This window comes from Geospiza fortis, unplaced genomic scaffold (assembly GCF_000277835.1).
Source record: "Geospiza fortis unplaced genomic scaffold, GeoFor_1.0 scaffold275, whole genome shotgun sequence".
NCBI classification, from domain to species: Eukaryota; Metazoa; Chordata; class Aves; order Passeriformes; family Thraupidae; genus Geospiza; species Geospiza fortis.
The window spans coordinates 3971377-3990346 of NW_005054341.1; the positions used below are offsets into that span (position 1 = coordinate 3971377).

The window sequence follows — 18970 nt, forward strand, 5'->3', positions numbered from 1 at the left end:
AGAGCGCCGGCCCGGCTGGAGAGTAACGCAGACGTGAGGGGAGACTGGTGCAAAATGCGGGATGTGCCGAGCTTATCTGAGGTTATAACTGAGGTTATCCTCAGGCGGGACGTTCTTTGCTGTTGGGTCTTGGTGTCCTGGCAAGCAAGAAGGGAGCCCGGAGCGGTGGGATCAGCCCTGTCATGGCTGAGTCAGGGGCTGAGGAGCCCTAAGGATGTAATAAATGAAGATGTTGATGGATATCTATGTGTACATTGCCAACATAGCAAAATATTCCAGGCCACCAAGTTGGTCAGAGGGCTGGAGACCTCTCCGGTGAGGAAAGGCTGAGAGAATTGGGGTTGTTCAGCCTGGAGAAGAAAAGCTTTGGGGTGATCGAATTGTGGCCTTCGAGGAGCTGCCTGGAAAGGTGCAGAGCCTTTGTGAGGGTGTGCAGTGACAGGACAGGGAGGAATGGGTTAAAATTGTAAGACAGTAAGTTAGGATGAGATATGAATATTCCCTGTGAGGTCTTGGCACAGAGAAGCTGTGGCTGCCCCATCCCTGGATGTGTTTACAGCCAGGTTGGATGGGACTTGGAGCAACCTGAGATAGTGGAGGGGTGGAACTCAATGATCTTCCCACCCAACCCATCCTGTTACTCTATAGCCAAACTGTGTTCATTATAACAATTAAATTCACACCTACAGGTCATAAGGATCTTGCCCAGGTGTTCCCCTGAGCATGTGAGCAATTTACCTGGGATAACTTCTATAAAAATTACTGACTAGGGATAATAGAGGGGCTGTGCTTGGGAAGGGAGCAGCTCTGGATTTCTGTGTATAAATAGCAGCATGGAAAGTCAGGAGGGTGTGCTGGCCTTGTGCACTAGCACCCAGCACAAGCCTGGAATAAATAATCCATATTTTTATATGTTGCTCTCAAGTGTGTCCTCATTGCCTTGTTGCTCTCCATTCTCTGCCACAAAGGAGGGAATATTCTGCAGCTGTGCTGGGAAGTGTTCAATTAGCTCCCCTCAGCCTTGAGGGTGTTTTACCCCAGCTGGAACAGGTGATAATTCACCTTTCGAACTCCAAGGGATAGCTACAAGGCTTTGCTTCAAAGTAAAGGAAGCAGGACACTTGGAATTTGAGTGGATTTGGTCACTTTTGCTCAAAGAGTTTCAATTTTGATATCTAAGGAGGATTTTTGTATCTCTTGTGAAGCACAGCCTTTATTCTCTGCAGTTGAGGCTACAGATAAATGCAGAAATTGCTGGGAAATGCGCATGAATTCACTAGAAACTCGTGTAACAGGTTCTTTCTTTCCTTTAGAAAGATGGAGCTGTCTTCTGGAAAACTTGCCAAGTTTGCAGATGGATCTGCTGTTGTTCAGGTAAAAACAAAACATAGCCAAAATTTGTGCAGCTTCAAAATTATATCTTAAAAGGCATTGTTTGGGCATCAGAGCCTGTGGGATATAGAGCCTCAAGTGGCAATTTCATCCCTAATGAAGGGACAGTTGTATTTTATAGGAAAAATTATGTTTGAAAAGCAAAACCAGGGCATGAACTGTGGATTTATGTAGTGGCTTTCTGCAGAGTATAATTCTTAAGAATTACTGGTTTGTGAATAAGTTTAGAACATTGGGAATGATTTTCTTTTCAGAGAACTTCAGTTTTTACCTATTTTTCTTAACCCAGCTAGGTGACACAGCAGTGATGGTCACAGCAGTCAGCAAAACCAAGCCCTCTCCATCTCAGTTTATGCCATTAGTGGTGAGTACTAATGATTAGTTAAGTAAGTACTAAGAATTAGTTTTGTGCTAATCAGTGATGAACTTTGCAGTCCTAGTCCTTAAACAGTGGAGTTCAGGATGCTGGGGGGAGTGGGGAATGCAAACAGTAGATGGCATAGCCTGGACTTCAGAATTGTAGTTGATGATAAAATAAAATTATAAAAAGGATAATGATAAAAAGGATCCCTGTTGAGCCCTGGATGTTGCCTGTTTAGTCTCTTCCAAGCCCTTGTGGACTTTGCCACACCATCCAAGCTCAGATGTTGGGGTTTGCTTGTGTGGAAAACTGGGATGTGAGGCTCAAAGGGCTGGGATTGTTAAGAGTGGGAAGTTGATAATTGGGGTTGGAACTGGATGGTCCCAAGGGTCCCTTGTGAGGGTTTCTGTGGCTCTGCAGTAAATAATCAATTGTCATTAATCATGCCTGAATTTTCTTTGGAAGGTTGACTACCGGCAGAAAGCTGCTGCAGCAGGAAGAATTCCTACAAATTACCTAAGAAGAGAGCTTGGTTCTACTGATAAAGAAATTCTTACAAGTAGAGTAATAGGTAGGCTGAACCATTTTATTTACAATGTACTTTAAAAATGTAGTAGTTTTCTTGTGAGTGTTTGAAAATACCATTTATAATGCTGTTATAAATACTATTTATAATAGCCATTTATAATGCTGTCAGAAAACAAACATGTGAATTGTTAATCAATATGATTGAAATCTTAAGGTTATGTATGTCATGCTAAATACATTTCTGGGTTCTCTACTTTTTCTTTCTTTTTTTTTTTTTTTTTTGTTTAAAAGCCCCATTTTGTCAGTTTCTTGTGGGGTCATTGCAGGACAAGCTGAATATTAATTACTAAAACCCAAATTCTTATGAACTTCTTATGAAAAGTTTGTTATTTCCTTTGCAGATCGCTCAATCAGACCACTCTTCCCAGCAGGCTACTTTTATGATACACAGGTAGGTCATGCTACCTTCCAAATGGAAAACTTGGATATGGCCAAGGAAAATTTCATTATCCAGGCCCTGTTTTAAGGAAAATTATTTTTGTTAACATCAAGGAAGGGTTTGCACTTCACAAATAATGTAATGTTGCTTTCTAGTCTGTCATCTCCTTGTCTTAAATTATTTATTATTACATCCTATTTTCCAAATTTTGTTGTCAAGGGGCAGGAACAAAATTAAAATCTCCTCTGTACAACAGAGGAAAGATGCTAATAGTAAATATTTTGTATATGATGTGATGCAATATCCATTTATGGGGCTTTATTGTCAGCTTTCTGTTTTAAATACCTGAAAAAATTTCCCTGTGAAACATAGGCTTGTGTAGATACCTGGGGTTTTTTAGTGTCCTTAGCTTTGTATTGACAACTAATGAAAATGTATAGGTCAAAATTATTCATTGTCTTTTATCTTATGCCAGATCCTTTGTAATCTTTTAGCAGTAGATGGTGTCAATGATCCTGATATTCTGGCAATTAATGGAGGTAAGAAGGCTGTGAGAAATTGGTGCTTCTGTGGGATTTAATGAGATCAGGTTTTTTTCTAATCCAGATTTTTGTCTTCCTTTCAGCTTCTGCAGCACTTGCCTTGTCTGATATCCCCTGGAATGGTCCTATTGGTAAGTAAATATTTTTATATTATATGTGATTTTAATGGAATGGAAGATTTAGACCACAGGTGGCAGTTTGCTTTTTTAAGTAGAAGCTGAATTGCAACATGAAATTTCAAGCATTGTAAATAATTTTACCATGGATAGGATTATTGCACTTCAAGGAATTCTTTTTTTCTGGACTAAAAGCACTTTTGAGAGGAAATACAATATAGAAGTAGTGTACTATAAAGACCAATAAATTAGTTTTCTCTTAAGAGAAACATATTAGTGAAAAGCATTGTTTGGAAAATAGCTGGTTCAGAATACTTTTCCTCAAGGGACTCAAAAAGAGATTTATTTCATTGTGAGTATTTTCTGGGAAGAGAAAAGATCTGCCCAAGAACAGATATTGAACAAGTGTCTTCCTTTCAGCTGCCTTTTTTTTTCCCTAGAAAACATGTGCTGAAATGACAAAAAACTCCCAGTGCACTCACAGCACTATGTGTAATACTGGCATTATTTGCCCTACCCATTAATAATACTAAAATAAAAACAGAATAGGTAATTTTGTCTTCTAGATTTGTTCTTAATATCCAGTCAACGTGCTGATATTTTTAAATTAGTCTATAGCTTTAATTATTGTTATTAGCTGTGTAACTTTCACAGGAAAGTGATGCCTTAAAGAACTTAATTATTATAATAATGAATGACTTTCTGGAGTGTCTTTGCAGGTGCAGTGAGGGTTGGGCTGGTGGATGGAGAGACTGTTATCAATCCAACTAGGAAAGAGATGGCCTCTAGTACTCTAAATCTAGTTGTTGCTGGAGCTGCACAAAATCAAGTTGGTAAGTTAATTGTTGTCTGTCGAGGGCTTGGAAATCTTTGCAGATGTTTTCTTATCTTTGAAATGTGGATTTTTATACAACAGTGATAGGTAACTTTTGGTTAAGTAGATTCCCTCATATTAATGCAGTTTAATGTTAGATTGCTGTTGAACAAGAAAGCAGGAATTCACTGAATTTTTATCTTGCCATTGCCAGTTATGTTGGAAGCAACTGCTGAGAACATCTTGCAGCAAGATTTCTGCCATGCCATCAAAGTGGGGCTGAAGCAGACCCAGCACATCATCCAGGGCATTCAGCAGCTGGTGAAGGAGAGGGGTGTGGCCAAGAGAACTGTCCAGAAATTATTTACTGCTCCTGAAGAGATCGTGGAACTTGCAAAGAAGTAAGTTCAGAACAAATAATGCAGATGGAGGAATGTTTGTGAGTCTGGTCCTTTCACCAGATTGGTATTGCACTAAATAATTTTCAAACATTTAGTCCTCAAAAAAACAAAAAAAAAAACCCTGATTATAGAAGTGTTTTTTAAGCTGTATTTTCAAAAATTCTTCCTTTTCTCCCTAAAGACTTGCTTCTAACAAGATCTATGCAGTGTTCACAGATTCAAGCCATGATAAAGTAAGTAATCAATTGTGATATAATTATTTTTTGAATTAATATCATAATGAAACTAAGAGGATTGAGTTCTTTAAGCTTTAGCTTTTTAAGCTCTGTCCTTGGAGATGTTTTAAGGAAAGACTGCATGTGCCATGGTCTGGTTGACAAGGTGGTGATTACAGGTTGGACTTGATGATTTCAGGAGCTTTTTTCAACTTCAGTGCTACTGTAATTTAAGCTTGTCTCCTTCCCTGCATCTATTTGTAATAATAGTAATTAATTTTTCTCTAAGTTTTTAACCTGACCAGAATATTTGCTTGTATTATGTGGAGGTGGAAACTCCCTTTTCTGAAGGAGTCACATGGAAAGGAAGCGGGGAAATGGGCGCAGGTCACTCCTGAAAGGTTTGGTTGGTCACAAGAGCGGTGTTCTGCTTGGGAAAAATGATCAGTTACTGGGATAATCTCCCCAGGGAATAGCAGGATTGCCCAGTGTGGGACATTTTTATGATTCAGATGGGGAGGGCGCTGGGTCAGCTTGTCTAGACTGCTCTTGCCAAGAAAGGTTGGACCACACAACCCTTGAGGTCTCTTCCAACCTCATTATTGATTTTTGAATTTGTGTGGCAGTTCTGTTTCTTATTCCTTAAATTTTTGCAGATCTTTAAACCAAACAGCCCCAAACCTCTGTTGTTGTTCTGTCCTGTAGAGTTAACTGGTTGCAAATCCTCTGTTCTAGATTTCAAGAGATGAGGCAATCAACAAAATAAGGCTTGAAACAGAAGAACAGCTGAAAGGTATTATTTTTTGTTAATGTTTAGAGAAAGCTTCAATGGAGGTAGCACTGCTTGGAGTTAGAGTATCTTCTTTGTTGGAAGCTATTTTAGTAAAAATTCTATAAAATGAATTTCCTAACTTCAGATGCAATTTCTTTTCTGTACCCAGAAAAATTTCCGGAGGCTGAGCCTTACGAAATCATGGAATCTTTCAATGTGGTTTCAAAGGACATTTTTAGAAATCTTGTGCTAAATGAATATAGAAGGTGGGTGTGTCAAACTCCTACTCTTAATATTTCTGTCAGCTTTTAATCCAAGACTATGGTTGAACCGATCTCTTCATTTCTTTTTGTCACTTCAGGTGTGATGGGAGAGATTTGACTTCCCTCAGAGACATTAAATGTGAAGTGAACATGTTCAAAATGCTTCATGGATCAGCCTTGTTTCAAAGAGGTCAAACACAGGTAGTGTCACTTAAACATCAGAAGTGATCAATGAACTATCAAAAGCTGAGAGATTAAATGCCAGGTTTCCTTTTTCTTCACATTTAAATAGCAATAAGCAGAAGTGGTGTGTGGGTTGGGAAGTACATTGGTGTGTAGGGCACTGCTAAATTGGGCACCTCATGAGAAATCTTTTAAAAGCAGCTTCATACGCAACCCGAGCCAAATAGGGAAATTTTACCCAAAAAATTGCAATAATGAGAGGATTTTTTTCTCTTCTTTGCCAAAAGTGTCAGCTGTTGGGTGGATTGAATTAAAATCATACTTGAGATTTGGTCTTCAGTACTTTTATAGCTCCCTTTGCTAGAAGACTGTCAGCAATAGATCTGAGTTCTTATTGCACTGATTTAGGGTGGCAGTTCAGAGAGTGATTTACTGCTCAGGATTGTCCCCTCTTATCCCACTAGAAATAACACCCACTGCAAGTCCATGTGGGAAACAGGCACAAACAACATCGTGCCTGCAGCTGGCCCTATCTCTTACATGTTTCTTAGGGAGCAAACTGCTCTTGGCTCCTACTTAAGCAGCATTAAATTAGTGTTTTTAAATGGGGCTGCTTGTAAGAATGTGTGGTCTTTACAGATTAGGAGTAAGTTGGTGTGATGGAGAGAAAAAGGTTCTGTAAGTGGTAGCTGATGGCATCTCATGTGCTGCTGGACTTGTTCTTTTTGATTCTTCATAAACAGTGACATTTGTGAAGGCTGGAAGGGTTTAAGAGGGGTTTATTTTTTATTTTAGCTCATTTTCATTTTAGGTTCTGTGTACAGTTACATTTGACTCTCTAGAATCCAGTGTAAAGTCAGATGTTATCTCCACAGCAGTGAGGTATGTATGTCTTGGTGCTCTGGCAGTAGTAACAAGTGGGTGAACATTTAAGCACATTTGCTAAAATCCCCTTGAACTTCCACATAGATACTTTTTTACTACTAAAAAATGTGTAAAATTAGACTTTGAAGTGGCCTGTTTTCCAGAGATCATGGCAGTGGGTTTGTGTTAGGGTGACATTCATTCCATAGCCCACATTTGAAACTGCAGAGTGTTACAGGTAACATCCAGTGTGGTTTATGTATTTAAATATTTGTGGAAAGTTTAACTTGGGATGTAGCAAGCTGGTCCTTGTGCTTTGAACACTTCATTGCTGATGTGAAATTGGTTCCCTTTAGAGCCACATTGCAGTGATGTCACCCCAGTGATTTCAGCCCAGTGTGGGAGCTTTTTCATTTTAATGTCTCAGCTTTACTGTAGTTAAATCTTTGTTACCCTGGAAGAGTTTGTTCATATTCTCTAATTTTGGTAACTGTGGGTGATCAGCAATGTATTGATTTGTTGGTTTTGGCTGGGTCCATTTGTAATTGTTTTGAATTACCTGTTTTGTGTAACATGTGTTTGCTTGCTCCTGTTTTGACATGGTCTTGTTTTTAATTAATAGTGGAATTAAAGATAAAAACTTCATGCTGCATTATGAGGTGAGACTTCTCCTGTTACAAGTTTCAGCATGATTCACAGAAGGGCTTCATGTCTTGCTTTTAAAGGTGCAGTTGATCACTTCCAAGGTTATGAATTAGCTCTAGATTTGCTAAAATGTATTTATGCTAATTCATGCACGAATTTATGTGAGCAGAAGTGCTGGTTTCCTGAAAAGCAGTAGGTAATTTATAAATTGCTAGTTTATACAGGCTTTTAATGCCATAACATTAGGTGAGCTCCTTCAGAACAGGTTCTTACTGAAAGCAGGATTAACCTGTGCTATTATTTTTAGTAAACTCTATTAATATGTTCAGCTGACGTGGCACAGCAATAGTAAATAAATGCTTTTACATCTTAGATCTCTCTCAGCCTTTGGAGCTTGCCCAAAGTATTTCCTACAGGCAACAAGCAGATCTTGTTCCATTATCTCTGACAGAAATAACATTTCTGCTAGGTTGTTTGACAAGTTCCTTTGGAGGAAGCTTCTTGTGTTCTCTCTTAGTAACCTTGCTACTGCTTTATTCTCTTTTGTCTTGTGGAAGTAAAACATTTACTAAACATTACCTAAACTGGTCCTGGTTTGCAAACCAAGTGACTGATAGAAGTCATGTGGTGGTTTGATTATTTTATCTTTAATGTATATTTACTGTGAGATGCACCAAAACTTCAAAGATGTTTTTTTCTAAGTGTATGTTTTAAAATGGAAAAGAAAAGCAGGTTAATTTTGTGTGTACACATTTTTTCTTCGTAGTTTCCACCTTATGCAACCAATGAGATTGGCAAAGTTACTGTGATGAACAGAAGAGAGCTTGGACATGGTAAGTCCAGACTAGAGAAATGCCATGCTGAAAGTTCCAATATTTTATCTGACTTTTATTTATGGATCACTAAGTGGTTATTTTGGTTTGTTTTTTTTTAAACAGGGGCACTGGCAGAACGAGCTTTGAAACCAGTTATACCCCAGGATTTCCCATTCACAATCAGAGTTACTTCTGAAGTCTTAGAATCCAATGGTATTAGGATTTTCTTGTTTCTAACCTAGTGCTGGAGACTACATTTGGTTCTTAAAAAGCTTTGTTCTGACAAACTTGATTTATAGGCATGCTAAATAATAGATTCCAGTTTAAATGTTCTTAAACGATCACCTGAAATATTTTAAAATAAAAAGCACGTTCATGAAGAATGGAGCTTTCAAAATGGTATTTGGGGGCATTTTTATGCTACAGGATGAGGAAAATAACTGTAGCTTGTATTGAGACCCATTTTTCAGTGTTTAATCCCTGTTTTTTCCTGTATTCCAACTCTAGGCTCCTCCTCAATGGCTTCTGCATGTGGTGGAAGTTTAGCGTTAATGGATGCAGGTACAAAATAAGGCACTTACAAGGATAAACCACATGTGATAATGTGCTACAGGATCTGGACACGACCAAAGGTTTCAAAAATGGTTTTTTTTGCCACTCCTAGGAGTTCCAGTGTCAAATGCAGTGGCAGGTGTAGCCATAGGCCTCATTACCAAGTGCAGTCAGGGCAAGGGGGATATCGAGGATTATCGCCTGCTGACAGACATCCTGGTGAGTGCTCCTCACATCCTCCTCCTAAAAGTGATGCTGCTCATTGCTGAAAAATACCTCTTGTGGCTTCTTCTGGAACCTTCCACCCAGTCCATTCAGTCACATCACTCCTTGTCACAGACATCTTTTATGAAAAATCCTTTTGGCAAGATTTTTCTCCTGAGAAGCTGAGAGGCCTCAGAAATGAAATGTAAACAATGGTTTTCTGCTGCTGTGGAATGCAACAGGTTCACCTTTGATTGGCCTCATGTAGTTGTTTCTAATTAATGGCCAATCAAAGGTCCAGCTGGATCAGGACTCTGGTCAGTCACAAGATTTTATTACCATTCTTTTCTATTCCTTTCAAGCCTTCTGATGAAATCCTTTCTTCTATTCTTTTAGTATAGTTTTAGTATATAGTTTTCTTTTAATATAATATCTATCATAAAATAATAAATCAGCCTCCTGAAACATGGAGTCAAGATTCTCATCTCTTCCCTCGTCCTGGGACCCCTGCTAACACTACCACAACTCCTGGGAAAAATTTGTTTCATCTTTTGTCTCATCTCCCAGATTTCCCCCTCATTTTGAAAATTTGTATGAAATGTCCAGTCATGTTTCTTATTTTTCATGTTTTTAGTTATTTAAGCATTCATCAGCTTTCTCTTTCCAATTAATTTTGTCTTTGCTCATGAGAGAAAAAGATGAATAATTTACTGAAGGACATTACATATTGGATGGAGAATGAGCACTTGGAAGAGGGGCTGGGGAGGGAAATGTGCAGCCACTGACAGCACAAGAGCAGCTGTGGATCAGAAATTTGTCCACAAAAACTCTTGATTTCCAAGGAGAGAAAGGAGCAGTGTTAATCCTGAACAGCAAAATAAAGCTGAAGAAAACTTGGAAGCCTCAAAAGTAATTCCTTTTTTTGGTATAGTGGGATGAAATGAGTCCAATTTGGTTTTGTCTGTCTGTGCTGGCAGGGAATTGAAGATTACTATGGAGATATGGATTTCAAGATGGCAGGCACCAATAAAGGGATAACAGCACTGCAGGTATTGTGAGATGGAATTTTCCTCAAGTGAAACTCTGAGAGAGTATTAAAAGAGATTTCCTGACACGTTGATGGCACTTAATTCTTCTCATGTCAGGTTGATCTGAAGCTGCCAGGAATACCAATAAAAATTGTGGTGGAAGCTATTCAGCAAGCTACAGGTAGGTCTGTTCTTGCATTTACACCCATTTCATTATATTAACTTATAAATGGAATTAAGTTGTATGAAACTAAACAATTAACTATTCATTTTTTGTTCTCATTGTGAAAAAAACAAGCTCCTGTCTTTATGAAATGGGTTTGGCTTAATCAGTAAGCTCCAAACCAACTTGAAAGTAATTTCAGCCATTGCATGATTTGGACTAACACACGTTGCATGACTTTGTTTAAATTCAACAGGATCATGTTATAAAAATAACAGAAACTTCCTCTCATTTCACCTAAATTCAGATATATTTACCAGTGAAACTTGCTGCCATCTGTATTCTGACATGTGCAGCTAAAATATTCTTGAAGCACATGAGAAAGTGAAGCTACGTGGTTTAGTAAGGATTTAATGAGTTGGAAAACTTTCAGCCTGACATTCTCCAGCTAGGCAGGAGACAGGTTTTGACAAGGAAGGTTTTTCTACTGTATAACAAAAACTTCATATATTTATTTGAATCATATACAAAATTATTGATTTTTTTTTACTATTATTTCCTCTAGCTGCAAAGAGGGAGATTCTACAAATTATGAACCAAACACTGGCAAAACCCAGGCCTAACAGAAAAGAAAGTGGACCAGTTGTAGGTAATGTTATTGTGTGAATTCATAGCTTTCATAATTACCTTTTTAACAATAAACTGCTTAAAATACCTTTTTTTTAATGATTGATTGTTATATATTTTTGCCCTTTTCCTGTGGGGATAATTTGTGGAGGGGTTTTGGTTAGTTTTGGTTATTTGGGGGGGATTGTTATTGCCATGTGGGGCAGCACTCCTATTTCAGTGTACACCAGAAAACAATTTAAGTGAAGTTATGTGAAGCTCTCACAAAATCAGAATTGATGTAGATGAGAGTATCATTGTGGCTTAAGTGAATTTACAGTCATCAGAGTTTATTCTGTGTCTTCATTTATCTCAGTTCTTACCTGTAATTACATCCCTGTTCAGCAGATACCACAGGTAGCTGTAAGAGATTAAAAGCTCCAGGAATGTGCCCTTTTGTGTGATAGCTTTCAAGATGATTATATTTAGCACTTCAAAGGATTTCTAAATGTTCTTTCAGAAACCATCCACGTTCCATTATCAAAAAGATTAAGATTCGTTGGTCCTGGGGCTTACAATTTGAAAAAACTTCAAGCACAGACTGGTGAGACATTTTTGATTCCTGTGATGATTTATCCTCACGTGTTTCCTTTGTTTCAGACTTGCATGTTGAGCTGTTTCAATGCTCAGTGCAAGCTGAAAATGAAAAAATTCTGATATCCGTAGAGTACAGGGAGATGCTCTGCTTTGGACCTGAAACCCTTAATTGCTGTGGTGAACTTGATTAATGCTTCTCAGGGGATTGGGGTGGAGAAAAGGAGGAAAAATCCTATTTCCCTTAGGTTGTAAGCCTGTCTGGTCTGGCCATAGAACTCTGGAAGGGCAAAGAACTTTACCATTCTGGCTCCAAAACACTTTCATTTCTCTTAGCTATTAATACAAGTATTATTAAAAATCTCTGGAAAATTGATTCATAACCCTCAACATTTATTCAGGATTTTTTTTTTTGCAGCCTTTAAAGGATTATAAAAATAATTTTGGGTTCTCTTATGGCCCACAAGTTTATTGAGGTATTTGCAAGGAGGTGCTGGCCACATGCAATTCAATGCCTAAACTGAACAAGATTAAACAATGATAGAAGAAGTTAAGAATTAAGTAATGTTAGAAGTCTGAGGTCTAAATGAGTGTGCAAAACCATTCTGCTCTGAGCAAGTCTTCTCTGAGTGTGATCTCTGCAGTGTGCCCCTGAGTGCTGTCCCCAATCCCCTTTTTCAGGTGTGACTGTCAGCCAGCTGGATGAGGAGACATACTCTGTGTTTGCCCCCACGCCAGGGGCAATGCACGAGGCCAGGGAATTCATTGGGGAGATCTGCAAGGATGATGTAAGCTCACACTTCTGCCTTCAGCTCCCAAGTTTGCTCTTTGTGCCTTCCTGTCTTACTGGTTTCCTTTTTTTTTTTCTTCTACAGCAAGAAGTTAATTTGGAATTTGGGGCAATTTATACAGCCACAATTACTGAAATAAGGTATAAAAAGTGCTTGGGAGTTGAAATTAACTTATTTACACAGCTATATTATATATATTATATAAATTATATTTTATATATTATATAGATTATATATTAGGTGTGTATACATACCTAATAATAATGTAAACTAATCATTGTTTTTTTAAGAGTGCCAAATTTATGCTGGGAATATTGGCACCTGCATAATTTCTGATACTTTTTCTGGTGAAAATATTTTGTTTCCTGATAAAGCTGGGGTTTTTTGCTGTTTCTTTCCTTTTTAGAATGTCTATAAATTATAAAAGTTAAGAGGCCTTTTTCGTCTTTGAATCTGAAAGTGATGGTATTAATTTGCTTTCCACTTTTCATCACGGTATTTGACATGTAAAAATTACATTTTGGGTGGTAGCTATTACTGAAATAAGAAATTCTTATCCATTTTCAGTTAAAGAAAAATGAGTGGACATGTTATGGTGGATAAAAGATATTTAAAAAGGGATGAGTAAAATTTTGTTTATGAGAAGTTTATAAGTCCTTGCTTTGGGGACAATAGGAGAGTGAAATGTGGACTTTTCTTGAAGCCCTTTGACATAACTGTGCTGTTCCTGCTGCAGAGATTCTGGAGTGATGGTAAAACTGTACCCAAACATGACCCCAGTGTTACTTCATAATTCACAGCTGGATCAAAGAAAGGTAAGCCATCCTTAAACAGGTATAAAATGGGCAATTAGATTTATTTTACCCAGTTGGCATGGCTGTAACACACTTACTGTTATTCCACAGTCCGTTTCCAGGTTCAAAGCTGTTAATTAGCAGCACTTTTTTGTTCTAATTCTTCCTGCCCTGTACTTAAAGCTGCAAAGAATCAACTGTGTGACTGCTGCAGTTGTTTTTACACCAAGTTCTTTGGCTCTGCAATACCCTTTTCCATTAATATTCAGAAACCTGTTGTTCCTAAGGTAGTGCTGAGCCACTGGGCTGAAGTGTGGCATGAAGAACCCCTGAATGAAGGGATTTTTATAACAAACTCGAATAATTTTATTTCTGTAAAACACTGTGTTCTAGATTAAACACCCTAGTGCCCTGGGATTAGAAGTTGGACAAGAAATTCAGGTAATTATTTTTTTAACATTAAAATGCTAATAAAATGCTGTTTGTATTTTAAAATTTGATTTTTTTTCTAATTATTTTAGTGTTTATGAAGACAATATTTTTCCATATTGGATTCCAATTCTGTGCTAGTTAAAGGCCTGATCATTCAAGTTATATTTATTTAATGTTATCTTCTTGCTATCTAGGCACCACAGTATTTGACAGCAATATAGGCTAAAGGATGCCTATTTATTGCATTTCTAGCATCAAACTGATAAAAATGTAATAAAAATTTAAACCCTACCCCCCATCTTGGAAGGAAAATGCTATTTCCAGCTCTTGAAGTTGCTCAGTGTGAGATTGCTTTGTTCCCTTACCAGGTTAAATACTTTGGCCGTGATCCCACTGATGGCAGAATGAGGCTTTCCCGTAAAATCCTGCAGTCCCCAGCCAGCAGCAGCCTGAAAACCCTGACAGATAAAAACAGCATTGTCCTGGGAGGGGCTGTTCCCCAGACATCCACCTCATCCCAGTGACAGGTAAGGCCAGCAAGGCAGCTCAGCTGACTCAGGGCTGCACTGACTGCTCTGCTGCAGAATTCTGCCAGTCTGGGTTTGTAGTGAGTTGTAGCTGTAGGAAATTTGATATTATAAAATTGGTTCAAATGCCTTGACAGTCTCAGGCAGTCTAGACAGCCCCCTCTGTCCAAACCAAACTTACTTGTTCATCACCAACATCCTTTTTCTCTGCCTTTTAAAGAAAAAAACCCAAGGAGGGTATTGGAAAAGAACATAAAATAAGCTGCTTTCTGAAGTTAACGGTGGAGAAGATTTCAGTCAATTAAGGAAATGGCCCAAGCTCTTCCTTAGAAGTAGTTTTCCAGCATGTATTTGACTGTCAGAAGGCTCATGCCTCAACTTTCCCCAGAATTTGTGTGGGTTTTCTTGTTCTTAGAAAGCTGCTGGAACAGGAAAGTGTCTGATGTAAAAATCAGGAGCAGTTACACAGCAAGACTGGCAAATGCACAGGGCACCAGTGAGAACTCAAGGCAATCTGTGGCAGCCTTCTAGGAATGATTAACAGCACAAAAAGAAGGGGAAATTCACTGAAGAAATCTTGGTTTTAAGGAACATTTTTGAATCTCATACCTTGATATAATGAGTTGGTTACAAAGTGTTTTCTCTCTTTCAGGAAAAAAGGTGTGATAGCTGATGAAAATACAAGTGACCTTTGCTAGAACCTTCTCAAGAATCTGCAGGTGGATGGTAGTGAATCATATTTATAAAATAGACACTGTTTATGCTTAAAGGTGATGTAGAACTTCAAAGCCTTCAAATTGATTAAAAACTTGAAAATAAAACCAGGAACAAGCAATGCCCTCATCTTGTGTAGCAAGGTTGAGATGGGAATACAAGAACATGGAATTCTGTGGACTGAGAAGATATTTCAGTGCTAAAGGTTATTCTCTTTTGAGTTATCCACTCAAAATAAAACTGTGAATATGAGAAGTAAAAGCTGAACAACTCTTTTGTGGGAGAAAGAATTATCCTGTATGCTTGGTCAAGAGTCACACTTGGCCAAAGTTTTACTGGCTTTTCAGTGTACAAGTATGTTGAGCAAGACATAAAGACTTAGAAGTATCACCTTTAACATGATGGATGCTGCTTTAGATTAATACATCACTCTCAAAATGTTCAGACCTGCTACAATATCTGAGCAGAACTTGGCTGAAATATCACCCCTTATCACCTGGGTTCATTAGCACTGACTTAAAATACATAATTAAAACATTAAAATTAAAATACTTTCTTGGAATGAACAATTGATGTGATAAATCTTTCCTTAAAACACTGTCATTAGGAGTGTCTTAATCCTTCTATTAATTATGTTGCATCAGTGAGCTCACTGATCTCTTGTAGACTTCAAAACATTTCCCAGGGGCTCATGAGAATGACTCGTTTTTCTACTGTGAGGTACAGACTTTGAAAATCAAACAGGGTCCTTCTGATGTTCAACAATTTGTATGCAGGACTAATAAGAAAATCAACTTCCCACCTGGTGGCAGGTGGGCTCTGAACCACCTGAAAGGAAAAACAAAGCACTGGGGAGAGGAGAAGTGGGAATGTACAGTAAAAACTACTCCTTTTTTTATTCTAAGTTAAAGTATTAAAGAAGAACAAGATGACTGGTATGCTGCTCTGTAGTTGTCTCTGTCTTTCATCGTGCAAGATTGAAAAATTGAAAAAAGTTTGGGAAGATTGAAGAAAGATTTCCTTGGCAATCTTTTCCTCCTTTTTGAGGGCTGCGTCTTAGTATTTCTTAGTAAGAATTCAGATGTCACTTCTTACTGTGACAGTTGACTGATACATGATTGTTACATATGAATAGTGTTAATAAAATGATGTAGGTCAATGTTAAAGTCCCTGAACAGAAACTCACATGTTGCCATTTCTGCTAACTCTTCCTAGAAATGGACCTCCCCACTCTAAGTGGTTTTCCAAGGTTTATCTCCCTTTATTGTACCCTAATTGCTGAGGCTGTGTTGTGGAGCTGCTCTCAGTAAAGCAGCTACTGCAGTGCTGGGGCATTGTCTGTTTGGTGGATGATGATAAAGGAGCAGAATGACTTTAATGTTGCTGTGGCAGAACCTGTACAGTCAGCCTGGCTTGGTGCATCTGGAACCAGCTTCAGGCCCTGTGGGAAGGGGCGGGGAAGAGCACATTGGGAAGTGGCTGGGAGGAGCAGAAAGCAGCTCTCTTACCTGAGGAGAGAGAGCAGCTCTATGGGAGCCAAGAGTTGAGGAAGTGCTGCTGCTCTGACCCTTCCTGGAGGGAAAGACATCCCAGGCTGGAGGAACTCGATTCAGGTGGGATCAGCCATGATCAGAAACCAGGTGGGTGCAGAGTGCTCCAGAGAACAAGCTCAGTCCTTTTGCAGCAGGTGCTTTGTCATGTTTGACATAGGGATTTATTTCTTCTTTCTTACTGCTCAGCATAATTAGCTTCTGTAATGACCTGTCTTAAATGGAGCCATTGAAAGGAATTGCCTTGGAGAGTGGAGCTGGGCAGGTGCAGCATTGCAGCAGCTCAGCAGGGCCAGAAATGCCTTTATTTGACAAGTCTGAAGTTTTTGTGCAGGTGCAAAGAGTCAGGAGCTGGGGTATGTTTAAATGCCAGCAATAAATATTATAAGTGCTATCATAAAAGTATAAAAGCTGGCCTAATTGTACTTCTGGGATTACCTGCCAGAGGGAATGATACAGTCTCTTAATCTCACTCCAAGAAATTTTCAGTGATTTAGGAATGAGTTGCCTGTCTTGCTTGGGAAAACAAAAAAAAAAAAAAAAGAAAAGGAGCTCTGCTGCTCATGTAGTGACACTTGTGAGTTGCTCTGTCTGCTGTCTACCCTAATGAAATCCTTTGCTTTGGTGAAGAACAGAGAATTCTCAACACTGATAACATGCTGATGGTAATGGGGAAGGATGAGCTGCTGGCAGGTGCAACACCACCGTGTGTTTCCTAAAGAGCAGACACTCTGCTGCTTTCGTGGTCTTAGCCTGGTTTAAATCCAGTATGTGACATTTGTTGGGGCAGGTATTGTGTGTCTTGTCCAGGCAAAGCCCCCAGAATTGACTCACAGGTTGTGGGTACCAATGGCAGGGTCATGCTGGGCTTTACAACCCTCTGGATGGTATTTTGGGCAAGGAGAAGCCCCACACCTGAGTGAGTACAATCCCACTGTGTTCTGGAGTGATATTTTTTCACAGAGGTCATTGGGTTCATGCCTGGAGAGATCATGGATTTATTTCACAGCTGAAGCATGAGAAATAGTTTTTCATGCCAATTCTAATTCACGTATCTCCTTTCTGTAGCTATTCACCATAAGAATTTGCTCCAAAACACTCTGCTGTGGTTTCTTGCTGTTTTATATATCCTGAGAAGTGCTGCATTTAATCATGAGTACAAGTCATGCTTTTATTTTTGTGCATTTGGTTTGAAGAGCACAAAAGCATGCACTGAAGTCATGCAAAGGGGAGAGAGAGTTCATGAGCAGCAGATGTCCCTAGGCAGAAATACTCTGTGGCCATTGGGGTTTGTGTTCCTTTTGCTGTGTTTTGATTTTACTGAGCATTCTCTAAGGTAGACATATGCTCAGTTTGTAATACATTGAGAGGAAAGGCCACTAAAACACAGCAGGGAAGGCTTGTTTGGAACCTGACTGTAAACTGGTTCATGTGACTCTCAGTCCAGGGTTTTGAAACCACTTAACATGGTCTTTTTATAGTTACTGACTATTATCCACAGTGATGCACATGTCCCAAGGTGTGCTCCTATACAGCTAAATAGAAATGCATAGGATAATTCTCAGAGGTGTATCTTGTATTTTCTTGGTGACTGAATCTTAGAGGCCTGCTACAATGAATATCAGAGCAAAAGCTGAGACTTGAATGTTACTTAGATGTTAAAGTTTTCTAAATCTGCCCAGAGAATGTTTGGATGAGTTGCACATAGTTACTTTGAGTGGCAGAGTTTGTTGGAAACACTTTCTTTCCCTTCCTCTGGAACCACATTTGAACTTGAGAGCAGAGAAATGCCAGTCGTGTGAATAGGAGCCCTACCGGTGTGACTGCTTTCACCGTGAGGCAAGAGCCAGGAAAGTCTGGCTTTGTCTGGGAATGAGGCACACCCTGGCCTCAGGAGAACTTGTCCTCCTTCCTTTCCCTTCAGAGCCTCAAAAATTGGGTTTGGAGACACAGTCAGGCTTCTTGTCCCCAGTTTCCCGCTGTTACACACAGCTTTACTCCCTGAACGCTTTTGGGTCCTTCTTCCCTATTCCTACACAAGCATGGAGATGTAATTATTTTTTATTTGTAGTACAGAGGAAACGTGTAGATGGTATTTAGCGTTGAAAACTCAAGATACACAGACTCCATGATGCTTGGCAAGTGCTCTGTCTTAAATTGTATGCCGTGTGTGAGGGCTAATTAAGCACGTTTCTCTCTTTTTTTAAGCTTCCACCTTCAGTTTAGCTTTCGAGCCTTGTGTGGAGATGTACAAAGCAGGCACAGACGGCGTGTTACAGTATGGCTGCTGCTGTAAGGACATGCTGCTCACTAACCTTTCCGCCGTTTTGAGGTGCAGGGGACACCTTTTTTTTTAAAAAACTGAAACTGTTTCAGTTGCGTGTGCTGTTTCAATTTACCCTGGCCGGGGTGTGGAGCTCGCCCGTCGTTTTGTGTGGCGGCGGTGGGTGGCACTTGCTGTGGCGTGAGGTGGGGGGAGGTGTGCGTTTCGTCAGCGGTGGCACCAGCTTGCAGACAGACTTTAAAAAAGCAAACGAAAAGGAAAAACAAAATTAAGTTTTTTCGGGGGAAAAATCCCCCTATTTAGAGCCAATTCCCCCTTTAGACGCCTCGGGCGTTCAAAGGCAGCGATGTGCCCAGACCCCGCTGTGGGTGAGGGCAGCCG

At 39.3% G+C, this 18970-nt stretch overlaps 1 protein-coding gene across 1 annotated transcript; it reads left to right on the top strand.

Moving 5' to 3' along the window:
• Positions 1 to 1293: 1293 nt before the first annotated feature.
• Positions 1294 to 15693, top strand: PNPT1 (polyribonucleotide nucleotidyltransferase 1). Its single transcript, XM_005422596.2, has 28 exons — positions 1294 to 1374; positions 1682 to 1756; positions 2219 to 2324; positions 2683 to 2732; positions 3196 to 3259; positions 3346 to 3393; positions 4098 to 4211; positions 4407 to 4593; positions 4775 to 4826; positions 5544 to 5601; positions 5750 to 5846; positions 5942 to 6044; positions 6838 to 6908; positions 7513 to 7549; positions 8302 to 8368; positions 8474 to 8563; positions 8858 to 8911; positions 9015 to 9121; positions 10084 to 10155; positions 10252 to 10315; positions 10863 to 10946; positions 11424 to 11507; positions 12179 to 12285; positions 12373 to 12428; positions 13025 to 13103; positions 13476 to 13523; positions 13883 to 14041; positions 14694 to 15693. Exons 1-27 carry the CDS (start codon positions 1318 to 1320, stop codon positions 14036 to 14038), a joined length of 2187 nt encoding a protein of 728 aa, XP_005422653.2. The 5' UTR covers positions 1294 to 1317; the 3' UTR covers positions 14039 to 14041; positions 14694 to 15693.
• Positions 15694 to 18970: the final 3277 nt, after the last annotated feature.